The 13,680-nt window shown below is 33.6% G+C and overlaps 1 protein-coding gene across 15 annotated transcripts in view; it reads right to left on the bottom strand.

Annotated features, from left to right (window-relative positions):
* Positions 1-13,680, bottom strand: part of BAZ2B (bromodomain adjacent to zinc finger domain 2B) — a 254,441-nt gene that overhangs the window by 35,924 nt on the left and 204,837 nt on the right. For all 15 annotated transcript variants that reach the window (XM_045559240.1, XM_045559244.1, XM_045559242.1 and 12 more), the window contains 4 exons: positions 12,508-12,582; positions 11,453-11,696; positions 3,710-3,772; positions 2,571-2,715 (listed from right to left, as the gene is read on the bottom strand). In XM_045559240.1, coding sequence (XP_045415196.1) covers positions 2,571-2,715; positions 3,710-3,772; positions 11,453-11,696; positions 12,508-12,582 — 527 coding nt within the window. The remainder of the gene's footprint in view (positions 1-2,570; positions 2,716-3,709; positions 3,773-11,452; positions 11,697-12,507; positions 12,583-13,680) is intronic.

Here is a 13,680-nt window from a genome sequence, read left to right as displayed (position 1 = left end):
TATATATCAATGTGCCAACATAATGGTATAATGAATTATTTGGTTGTAAAGGAGTTCACATATAGTAAAAATTAGTTTTACTTAAAAATCTGGAGAAGTTTACAGAAGGGCTATGATTTGAGCTGGAGCAAGAAAGACGGGTAAAATTTAGATGCTTGAAGAAAAGGTAGATCATCATCATAATGAACAGGATTTGGCATAGCACGCAGACACAGGGAGGAATATGCATCTGTTGTGCAACAGTGAATAGACTGGTCTAGGTGAATTCACATTAGATAGAGAACAGAATAAAGATAGTATGGGGTCAGATTTGTATAGGGCCTTAAATGCCAAGCTAAATATATATTTATTACATCATCTTATAAGCAATAGGAAGTCATTCAAGGTTTTGGAGTAGAGGCATGATATGAGGACAGAATGTAAGGGAAGGAGGGGATTATATATAGAGAAGCTGAGAATATACTAATATCCTAAGAACTAACTTCAATAGTGTAGCAAAGAGACTGATTTCAGACATTTTGAAGGAAGAGTTGATGTCCTACATACTTCAAGCTTAGATGTCCAAGTGACTGAGACGGATGTGACCCTTAATCAAATTAAAGAATATTTAATTGGTCTGGAGTAGGGCTCAGGTCAGCCTTTTTTAAGCCTTTCAGGTGACTCTAATTACAGCTAAGGCAAAGAGCCACTCACCTGGGTGTATCTCAGGAAATGCTCGAATGTGTCTTAAACATGTAAACAAAAGCTCAATATTCATCATCATGAAGACACATGAAAATATAAAACTCAAAAATCAAAACAACCCCCCCAATGAGATATCACCTTACACCTATCAAAATGGCCATTATTATTTATTTCTCTTTTTTCCCCAATAAGGGCAAGAATGACCTTATGAAAAAGCCAAAAAACAGTACTTGTTGGTGCACATGTGCTGAAAAGGGAACACTTACACACTGCTGGTGGGAATATAAATTAGAACATCCTCTGTGGAGATCAATATGGATATTGCTCAAAGAACTAAGTAGATCTACCATTTGATCCTGCAATCCTACTACTGGGTATCTACCCAGAGGTAAAGAAATCATTTTATCAAAAAGACACTTGCATTTGTATGTTTATGGAAGCATAATTCACATTTGCAAAGATATAAAATCAATCTAAGTGACCATCAACTGATGAGTAGATAAAGAAAATGTGGTATATATATGTAAGGACTACTGGACTACTACTCAGCAATAAGAAAGAATGAAATAATGTCTTCTGCAGCAACTTGGATGGAACTGGAGGCCATTATCCTAAGTGAAGTAACTTGGGAACAGAAAAATAAATGTCACCATTATCCTAAGTGAAGTAACTTGGGAACAGAAAAATAAATGTCACATATTCTCATTTATAAGTGGGAGCTAAACTATGGCTGTACAGGGCACACAGAGTGGTATAATGGACATTGGAAACTCAAAAGGAGTGAGGATAGGAGGGGATGAGGGATGAAAAATTGAGTAGAATGTACACTATTCAGGTGATGGGCACACACTAAAAGCCCAGACTTCACTATGATATGATATACACATGCAATGTAATCTAACTTGTAGCCCCTAAATTATTAAAATAAAAAAAAGAAAAAGAGAGGTGATTCCACTGCTAAAAACAAAAAGCTCAAAAACAACTGCTTTATTTATAATTTCTATTAGAGTTACCTATGTGATTAACCAATCATCTCTCTCCATTGGACTGTAAACCTCTACAGGACACGGATTGTGTTTTATATAGCTTTGTGCCTCCTATAGTGCCTACCATACAATAGGTAGTAAAAAAGATGTATTGAAAGAAGTTTTTGCTTCCATGTACTGCCATGGGTCAATAGCTACAATCTGCAACCTGTAAGCACTGAAATAACACTTTTGTTCTCATCAGAATGTAGACATTTGGAAATGTTCCAACATAAGAGTTTTGAAAAGTTCAAGAAGGTTTATTGAGCACATAAATGCACAATGTACTGTGCTACTTAATGTAACAGAAATGGATCAGCAAAAGAATAGTCTAAAGGTAGACTATCAAGAATTTTTGGTAACACAAAATTCAAGGAAGGAAGTTTAACGGAGAAGAAAGTGATCACAAGTTTTAAACATGAACACTGTGTGAAAAGGAATGAAGATTACAATAAAGATCTTAGATTTAAACAAGTTTCTTTCAGGGGTTCAGTCAGGATGGATACTTGTTTCAAAAGTTAAAGAATAAACCACATACTGAGAAGTTTGACAATACGAAGAAAGAGAAATGGAGCAATAGCTGTAAAGAATAATACAGGTGAAGCTCTTTGTCCAGTAAATAATAAAAAAATAGCTTATGTTTTATGTCAGAAAGAATGGCAAAGGAAAAATCAAGGGTAGGGAGGAAATATTTATCATTGAAAGGTACATTATGAATTCAAAAGAAATAGGAATCAAGGTTTTACAATGCTTATCAATAAAAGAGACTTGATTATAGAAGCACAAAACATACTAAAGTAACAGGGTTTTTAAAAATACAGTTTCATATTTAATACTTTGTAATAGATTAAGAGTTCCTACCTTCACCACTCTCCATGCCTTCTACAAAAATCCCCCCACATTGGGGAAGAATCCAGTATCGTCGTCTGTAACGATCCTGGCCGAACATCATTGACCGTAATGAGTGAGAAGCATCAAAGAGCTTCCTTCTGTACTGACTTTGTTGCTATTAAAAAATGGTAGATATAATTACGTTATGGATGTTAAATGCTTTAAAAATTAAAAGGAACTTTGTAGTTACTATGCCTTTAGAATAGACAAATTTCACTACTGAGACAAGACAGCAAAAGGGCTAAATTACATCTCGACTTCACTTTCAGTAATATTTATAAAGATAGAAATTATTTTAAGATAATCGGAATATTTTTGTTTCCATGGATTAAAAGCATAAGTTTTATTTTAGCAGGTATCTTACAGTAAAACATGTTTTATACTTGATAATAAATGTGATCAGTATTTTACTGTATCAAAGCAAATTGGCTCAATTCTATTGATTATAGTACATAACAAATAATATTTATATTTGTAATTGACCAAACCTGTATTTGATTATATTTATATTCATGCTGTAAACTTAACAACACATGACAAAGTTTTGGGATAGATCTGTGATAAATCTAACATTTATACAATACATAGGCATCTCATAATACTTACACAAATTCATTTTTTTCTTTATGAAAAGCTCATCTTAAATTTCACTAATGCTACTGAAATTTAGTTTTTAATGAGAAGTACATAAATATGTACAGTTTATAAATCCAATACAAATAAAATCCACAAATATACAAATGTAAAATAAAACCTAAGATGGTGAAACTACTATCATGAAATTCAACTGAATTTTCTGAATAATTAATTTCAAGAAATAAAACTATGCCTGTATTGAAACTTTGTATTTATATGAAGAGCTGAAGAATACCGAATGTTTTTCCATAGGCTCTAATTAAGTTCAATATCAGGTGTTAAGAGGCTGGCTTTTAACTTTGGCATTAAACTTTCAAGGTTTAATCCTGAGAATATTTCTAGAGCTCTTCATTTTAGTTAGTAACAAAAAGCTTGTTTTTATTTAGCAGTCAGGAAAAAAACTAATCCCCCATGCAATGCAGATTTTTAAAACACTGCAAAAACATGCAAACATTAATCTGAAAAGTGCTTACTTTACTCAGTTTTTCGATCTGTTTTTCTAGCTCTTCAACACTTGCTGCTTGGTCACCTTCATCCTATATGTAAGAAAATACAGTATCATTTATCTGTTTTTCTGATTTGTTTATTCAATCAATCAGCAAGTATTTAATAAATATCTCCTGTATGTAAAGTAGTAGGAGAGGCAATGAAGAAACAAATAAGACCCAGTTTTTCTCTATAGGCTAATAATCTGGTAAGGAGATACAAAACATTATATTGAAAAAAAAATACCTAAATAGTAGGAAGCTATAAGGACTTCAAAAGACGTAGAAATTAAAAACCACAGAGTTCAGGGGAGGGTAAGATTACTTTTAGTGGAAATCTATACCAAGAGAGGCTATACAGAAGAAGCTATATTTTAATTAGATACCAAAGAATAGTTAGAAATTTATTTTTTATATTTTTTAACATCCTACAATGCACAAGAATGGTTAGAAATTTATCAGTATGAGAAAAGAGGATAGAGCATTCCATAAAGAGTTTGATATATCTTGACATGAAAGGTACATAAGGAGAGGTAAGGTAGGAGATGAGGCAAGATGAGTTTTGGGCTAGATTGTGAAGAGTTGTAAATGCTTGGCAATGAAAAATAATACAATCCTTTGAGGGAGCTTAAATATCAGAACTCTGCTTTACAAAATTAATCTGGCAACAGTTGTAAGATGGCCTGGAGCAGAGAAAGGTATAAGGTTTTAAATCTAGAAGACTGCAAAAATATTGCTACCATTAACTGAAGGGGCCATTTTTAGAGTGAAGAAGGTACATTTTGCTATTAGAATATAAATAGTCCAAAATATACATAGTACTAATTTCATAAATAGAAGGTTTGTATGTGATTATACATAATTTTTCATTCTAAAATATGGAAATAGAAAAACTATCCCCAAATTATATGTTTTAGAGGGAAAACATGAATAGAGAGTACACAGTCTTCTTTTGATCTTAGCTACACTACTTGATACATGCAAATTACTTAACTTTTCTAAGACTTTTCCTTTATCTGTAAATTGGTGATAACATCTGTAACACTGAATTTTTGTGAGGACTAAATAAAAACATCTGAAAGCAACAGAGTCCTTTCTTTAATAAGAAGATGCAGGCACAGCTCAGTCTTTAAAAAAACAGAACTTGTTTTTTTTTTTTTTTTTTGAGACAGAGTGTCACTTTGTTGCCCGGGCTAGAGTGAGTGCCGTGGCATCAGCCTAGCTCACAGCAACCTCAGACTCCTGGGCTTAAGCGATCCTACTGCCTCAGCCTCCCTAGTAGCTGGGACTACAGGCATGAGCCACCATGCCCGGCTAATTTTTTTTGTATATATATTTTTTTAGTTGGCCAGATAATTTCTTTCTATTTTTAGTAGAGACGGGGTCTCACTCTTGCTCAGGCTGGTCTCGAACTCCTGACCTCGAGCGATCCACCCGCCTCGGCCTCCCAGAGCTAGGATTACAGGCGTGAGCCACCGCGCGCCCGGCCCAGAACTTGTTTTTGATGTTTACTTTCTATAGGCACTTTTAGAAAGCCACATTGCCACCAACCATTCATGAATATTTATTTCTAGACCAGTATGGCTATCTACTCAATAAAATGAAGTGAAAAGAAGTCGCTAATAATGCTATCATTATCTATCATTTACCCACTCCTTACCCAAATTTAGGAGACCAAGTTAGGAAGGTGTTTAGGTATATTATTTGTGCTAACAGTAACATAAATTCTATTTGGGATTAAAGGAAACCTTAAAAGACAACAGGCTCAACAAAAATTAAATCTTGACTCTCAAACATATGTTTATATATTGATTCCAAAGTGATCTTTTTAGCAGCAGGGCAAATGTTTGATAATCTGCTTATAAAAATATAATGCAATCAATAAATATTTGAAGTAAGACATCAAATATTTGAAATAGTCAGAAAACAGCCAAATAAATTAACAGTCATTTTTAAGACTCTTACAATGAGAAAGAAATAAAATGTCTACTAAAGTTTTATTTAAAGGAGTTTTGGCTAATAGTATTTATAATTTTCAGTGTATAAAAGAACTTAGAAGACCAGAGAGAAAGGCAGCAGCAACAACAACAAAACTAAGAACACAGCATCTATCCCTGCCATGGTTCCCCAGCTTCTCAATCAAAAAAGAAGGCTGTATGTGTCCCTATGTGTCAGAGTTTAATTGTCCACAAAACCTCTCATATGCCAATTTGTGAAGTTAAAGCTCACATAGGTCTCAACACAAATTTAAATATTAAAGGAAGACTCCACGTGTTGAAGGAATGAAGACTGAGGAGAGGGAACCATCTTTGAGACAAATAGCTGTGACTTAGTCAAAGGCAGCATCTTCTAACTGAAGGGCATCACATGGTCTCAATGGAAAACTTCTCTGCAATTAATCCTTTAGGGACTATAACCACCACTTGATACTCTACCTATAACTTAACAGGAGGACAAACCTATTTTTTGAGAGCCAAGGTGCCTATCTTATCAATCAGATTCATTAAGTAGTCATTATGTAGGTAATTTATGTGTCTGCCAGCTCTTCATTATAAATAACGCAAATCATTTAAAATAAATGTTCATTTGGCTTCTTAGGTCCCAAAAGATTTATTATTTTTAAAAGCTTTAAAATTGTTTCCTCACATTCATAACAAGATATACCTTTGCTAATGAAATCCTATAATCTATTGAACTCCATAATTCAACACTCATAAAAAAGTAAAATACTACTTTCTCCTCTAAGAAACATTAATAATGATTTTCAAATAGCACATGTATATAAAGAATAAAATGTATGGTGCGTTAATTCTCTGTTAAAAAAAGCCAGGTGAAACAAATCATTTCTGTAAATAAATTCTAGTTTAGTTGGATAATTACTCAGTAGAATACACTGAAAACCCAATATAGAGTTCTCAAATTTATGAGAGTTAACACTTTAAAACAATTTATAATATTAAGTGCCAAAAGGGGATACTAATTCTGTGAAAAGGTGATTAATTTTGGTGAGAAAGGGTTAAGTCCTGCTACGGAAACAGCATCACTTGCAAAATGAAACAGACTGTTTATTAATGGCATCTTTTGTTTGAGTAATTACAATTCTGATAACTGAATTATATGCCCTTCATATTATTTGTCATAGGATGAATGTATTAATATATGATCCAGTGGTTTCAAGTACAGCATTATGAAATAATTTATTTCTACAAGGAAATCTCAATGTAGTCTCATTTTTAGATTGGTATTCATAAAAGTTGTACAGTAAATTCACTGCAATGAATTCTCGGATATGACACCAAAAGCACAGGAAATAAAAGCAAAAATAGAAAAGTGGCACTATATCAAACTAAAAAGCTTCTGCACAGCATAGGAAACCATTAACATACTGAAAAGGCAACCTACAGAATGAAAGAAAATATCTGCAAATGATATATTTGATAAAGGGTTAATATCCAAAATATATAAGGAACTCTTGCAACTCCATAGCAAAAACTAGGTAACCCGGGTAAAAAATGGGCAAAGAACCTGAATAGACATTTCTCTAGAGAAGATATACAAATGGTGAAGAGGTGTATGAAAATATATTCAACATCACTAAACAGGGAAATGAAAACCAAAACCACAATGATATATCATCTCACACCTGTTAGGATGGCAAGAGGAGAAGAAAGAAAAGAGGAGAAAAGAGGAGAGAAGAGGAGAGGAGAGGAGAGGAGAGGAGGGGAGGGGAGGGGAGGGGAAGGGAGAGGAGGAGAAAAGAAAAGAAAAGAGAAGAGAAGAGAAAAGAAAAGAAAAAGAAAAGAAAAGAAAAGAAAAGAAAAGAAAAGAAAAGAAAAGAAAAGAAAAAAGAAAAGAAAGAAAAAGAAAAGAAAGAAAGAAAACAAGTGTTGATGAGGATATGGAGAAACTGGACCCTTAATTTTAACGCACTGTTGGTAGGAATGTAAAAATGGCAAAACTACTATGGAAAACTGTATGAAGGTTCCTCAAAAATTAAAAAATAGAACTACTTACAATATGATGCCACAATCCAATTTCTGGATATTTATCCAAAAAATTAAAATTAGGATCTTGAAGTATTTGCACTCTCATGTTCACTGCAGCATTATTCACAATGGCCAAAGGGTGGAAGCAACTAAGTGTCCATGAACAGGTGGATGGGTAAATAAAATGTGGTATATACATACAACGGAATATTATTCAGCTTTAAAAAAGGAAATCCTGCCATATGCAACAAGAAGGAAGAACCTTGAGGACATTATGTTAAGTGAAATAAGCCAGTCACAGAAGGTTAATTTCTACATAATTCCAATTATATGAAGTATCTAAAATAGTCAAACTCATAGAGATTATAATGGTGGTTGCCAGGGGCTGGAAGGAGGGAGAAATGGGGGTTACTATTCAATGGGTATTAAAGTTTCAGCTATGCAAGATGAATAAGTTCTAGAGAACTGCTGTAAAATATCATGCCTACAGTTAACAATACTATTTTGCACTCTTAAAAATTCATTAAAGAGTGGATCTCATGTTAAATGTTCTTACCAAAATTAAACGAAAAAAGAGGTAAAATTCATGCTAGTAATTGTTATCATTCTGGTTTTAAAATATAACATTGGGAGGGATAATTTATGAAAACATTTGCATGTGCTATTTTTACCTAAGAAAAAGAACTATTAGCACATAATCTTATAAATTCTTCTACATTATTCAGATTCAGTCATAAATTTGATTGAATAACTTATCCCAATTAGGTATTGTTTTTTTACACATTCCATCAACAAATTCATCCCTCTAAGCCTTCTTTCTTTATTTTTCGAGCAGTACTGAATTGATGCAAGAAAGACTTCTAGATTTCTTTAGTTAAATACTCCTGACATTGAGGGCAGAAGAAACAGTTGGTTGTATATTGTTTTCTTGAATGCCATTATGCTGCCCTATCAATATTTCTAGCATTCTTTTCTGGTAAAAAGTGAACTTCAATCTTTTATACATGTCCATTTCCACAGTTTATGGTAGCTTTCCCTAAACACACACACACACCCTCTATGACCTTGCCTTCTTCCCTTTGGCCTACTCTTCAAAGTAGCTCCTTCATTTTGATTGAAACTCCTCCAATATCTTTAGAACCTTGTACCATTAATTATCCTATCTTTAATTTTAAATCTCCCTCTTTCATTTTATTTGACTCTTTCTCTTCAACCAAAAATCATCTCAAGTCTTTCACTTCTGAAAAATCTTTGGCTCTTTGTCTTCCTCTAAGAACTAACTACCCTTTCTTCTGAGGCACAAGATTGGTTGATTTATTTATTTATTTATTTTTTAAATATTAAAATTTTTTACCCAGAGCCACACCCAACAAGCCTTGAGCAAGTGAAGTCCTCTTCTGAGGCACAAGATTTAAAACAGTCATCTTTACTTTCTCACTTTCTATTGTTATCAACCAATTATATACCCTGGTATCTGCTCTCACTCCTCTAATAGAACCATGTTGGCACTGGTTTCCAGTGACCTCTATGCTGCCAAATCCGAGAAACATTTTCAGTCCTTATCACAGTAGACTACTACGGGGCTTTAACATTGTTTATCACACCTTCCTTTTTGAAATGTTTGATTTTTCTTGATTTCTGTTATTACTACACATGTAATAAAATGACTTAATAGAGGAGGCCTGACTGCTATCCTTTGAAAGTCCTGCTTACAAAGTTGGTTCTTGCCTGGCATATGGGAACCTGGATTTCAGGAGGGTTCCCCCACCCTAACTGTTAAGATTGGCTCACTAGACCTAAGGTATTTGTGTTAACAATGTGGTTTACATTGAACACCTGCTTTTCTTCAGTTAAGTCTGGAATTTTGGCACATGCTATGCACAGGGTACTTACATGACCAGTCCTCAGTAAAAAACCTGGGCACTGAGTCTCTAATGAGCTTGCCTGGTAGACAACATTTCACACAGGCTGTCATAATTTGTTGCTAGGGGAATTAGGCCCATCCTGTGCGACTCCACTGGGAGGCGACTCTTGGAAGCTTGCACATGGTTTCCTCTGCACTTTGCCCCATATGCTCCTTGATGATTTTGCTTTGTTTCCTTTTACTGTAATAATTCACCACCATAAGCACAAGTATATGCTAAGTTCTGTGAATCATTCTAGTGAACCATTGAACCTGGGGGAGGTTTCAGGGACCTCGAACCCATTACAGAAACCTCCTACCTCTCTGACTGTTCCTTCTTGAGCAAGAAGCCTTGTGGGCTTCTGTTAAATACTCATGTTCCCTGGGGTTCAAACTTCAATCCACTATTCTGTTCACTAAACCAATCCCCCTGTGCAACCCTCATCTACCTCATGATTTTAAACTATCATCTATGTGCTAATAACTTTCAGATCTGTATTTCTAAGACTCAACTCTTCAGGTTCCTAAATTCAACTGACTGCTGAACTTCTGCACAGGTACCTCAAACTCCACATGTTCAAAAATAAAACTATCATGATTTTATGTCTTTAATTACCTGTTCCCTTATCTACCCCACCCCAATTTTTCATTGACTGTGTTCCTGATTTCCCTATCTTAGTTAATGGCAACAATAGCACGCAGTATCCCAAGCCTGATAGCTACAAATCAATCCTACCCTTCCACCAACCTACATAGTCCATCTACAGATCCTGCCCGTTCTTCCTCCTAAATATTTATTGCATTCTTTCCTCCTTCATCCCAACTACCATCACTCTAGTTTCTACCACTTACAACTCACCTAAACTATTGCAATACCTGTTGACTGATCTTCACACCTCTAATGTTGCCCTACCCCATTTCTATCTTCCACAAAGCTGCCAGAGTGAGCCACTTAATCAAGTCTGACCATGTTATTCTCTGTTTCTTCTAACCCTGCAATGGCTACCTATTACTAAAAAAGCATAAAATCCTAGTTCATTGTTATGTGTAAGACTCTCCAGTAACAGTGAGGCACTTGTAATTCCCTTAAAACATGCCGTGGTTTCATGCTTCTGTGTCCTTGCTCATGCCATTTCCTCTGCCTTGTATGCTCTTCCCTAGATTTTTCCCCAGGTTAACATTCAGCCCAGCTTGTAGCCTCAGCTATTGCATCCTGAAACCCTTTGTGGGAGTTTATTCCACCAAAAGTCTAAAGGCCTTTCCTTTGTACCTGCCTAGTCCATTGCAAACACCCCTCTCAAAGCACTTAATACATTAACATATCACATTTTCTTTTTGTAAATCTTCCTCAGTAAGACTGTAAATTGAGAGGGGACTTTCAGTGTCTTATTCATCCTTGATTAAAAGTGCCTAGAACTAGAGAAATATAACTGGTGTTTGTTTGAGAAATATATCACTATCACTAAACCTGACACTTTTAAAGGCATGAAGCATTGTACGAATGTAACACAGTATGTTAATAGAATTAAAGAGAATACCTGAAATTAAGAACCTGCACAGCTCTTTGGAGAATTCTCAAGTAATTATATACAAAAAAACACTTAACTTCTTTTATTCAGTCTAAGTGCTTTTTATGTATAGGCATCCTATTTAATATTTACATAATAACTACCACAAAAAACTTTATAAGATAAATATTATGATATTCATTCTTCAGATAAGAAACTGAGGCAAGTAAATGTCAAAACTGAATTCCAATCCAATCCATTTGACTCCAAATTCTGTTTTTTAATATGTTATGCAGTTTTTGTTACGTCTTAAAATCAACCTAAATTTGATTACCTCATCTTCACAGATATCAGTCTTCTTTCCTTTTTTGTCTTCTTTATCTTCTTCATCTTCATCATCTTCATCAGCTTGGTCATCACTATCATCATCGTCATCATCATCATAATCACTGTCCCCTCCCTTCCTTCTTCTTTTGCGTCCTGGAGTGGGTGTGCCCAAGGGATGCTGCTCTTCTCCAAGATCAATGCCACCTGAAGTGTCTCTTTTGCCTGTTTTCTTAGCATGAATGATTCTGAGCCTTTAAATATTATACAAAATGATGATATGGGATAAAATCCTTCTCTATATACTTTTTAAAGAGTAAATCATGAGTTTCAAGCAAAAATACCTTATAGTATTTTACAATAAGCAAAATATCAATGGCAATAAAACTTACAATTAAGAAAACTTAAGAAATGCCATAAATTACAGAATATGCTAACTTTCAAGAGTTATTCTGGATACCTCTTTGGGATTAGAACACATTTAAAAATACTAGGAAAGCTGAAAAGATGAACTCTAACAGTGGCCAAGCGATAATTTCTGATCCTATGCTATATGATTGAATAAATTTCAATTCAAATTACTCTAAAGAAACTATACTCTTAACATAGGACTTGAGTAATTTTAGCATGATATTTCCTGGCAGGAAGATACTTTAGTCTTAATGTTGAATCAAGTTTGGTTAGACTATGTAAAAAATTTTAATTAGAATGCAATTTAAAAAAAGTGGTAGTTCCAAACAGATTCTATTTATGATAAAAGTGACATGATAGCAACAACAATCTTAGAAAATGTGATTGCTTGACTTCTTTGAAAGAAAAGGAGAAAATGACTTTCTTCTAAGTATGAAGATATAAGCTCAATGAATTTCATTATATCTTTTGTCCACTGCAAATTCTGGCCCTGAGTTTTATTAATTTCATACCTCATCCTAATTAAGCACTACCTTTTCTTTAGACAATTAAAGTTTAAATTCTATCTTTGCAATTCATTTGCTTTACTGGGAACTTATACAAACTTTATACAAAAGAAAACCAGTAGTTTAATTTTAATAAAACAGGACTTACTTGCGGAGTTTACCTTCCACAACCCATTTATCTCTCCTCAAGTTTGACATATAATCAATGTTCTTGTCAATTTCACTGCCAATGTAAAAATTTATTAAAAGATATAAATTAATCCATTTATGCAATGCATTAATTTGGAATGCAAACTAATGTATTTTGGGTAAGTAAAAATGACACAATTTTGTGTGTATATATACATATATGTATGTGTTTACATATGTATGCACATATTATGTTTAAAAGTGATCATTTCTTCACTGGATACAATATTAGTATTAGAAAATTCACTCTGGTTTCTACCTTAAACCAAGAAAGAAACTATCCACCAATTGTCTTAGAAAGACACCATTCCAAGTTTTGTTGCATACATTTAAGATGTGATAATTTCCAAAATCAAAACAAGAAAACAGAACATATTAACACACGGATATTTATGTAGGTGCACATATATACATATGTGCATATAAAATCTGAGTGTGTGTATATAAATGTCCAAACAAATTAAGAATATTATGACATCTGGTGATTGTATTAAGTCAAAGAGGGTACTTTTTTCTTCTAAGGTAAAAAGCACAGTGTACCATTTACATTGAATTTGTATGTGTGTGTGAGTGTGATAAAAAATTGCCACTCAGCATTACTATTTGTTACCATGCTCATGCTTAATGAAATTATTCTTCATGAAATTGTAAAGCCTAAGTATCATTACACTCTTCGGGATGATAGTCAATGAATAGCAAAAATAATTGAAAAATTATATTAATATAGTATCATAGCTAAGATATGGACAAAAAACATATAATGTCCAGCCATGGTAGAAATGCTTGGCTCTGAACAGAGTGATTCTTTTTTCTATAAAGTAAAGGACTAAAAGTGATATAATTAAAATCTATAAAACAAATAGCAAGGATAAGATGAACATGAATTTGTTCACAAACCTTGAAAGACTAGAGTACATGTTGGTAATAGTATTAATATTTCACTAGTAACAAGTACTAGAGCAGAGGACTTACTTTGATGCTTAAATAAGATTAAGTACTTTTTAAAAAAGTACAAATTTATATATAGATAAACTTATAATCTAAGGTTATACTAGCCAATAACAAAACTACAGTGGCTGGATAATTCTATCAAAGGCTACTACAGAAAATCAGGAAGTCATCTGTCCTCAAA

The sequence above is a fragment of the Lemur catta genome, chromosome 8 (assembly GCF_020740605.2).
Source record: "Lemur catta isolate mLemCat1 chromosome 8, mLemCat1.pri, whole genome shotgun sequence".
In the NCBI taxonomy this organism is placed as follows: domain Eukaryota; kingdom Metazoa; phylum Chordata; class Mammalia; order Primates; family Lemuridae; genus Lemur; species Lemur catta.
The sequence above is the reverse complement of the archived record's forward strand: the minus strand, read 5'-3'. Positions and strand labels throughout refer to the sequence as shown.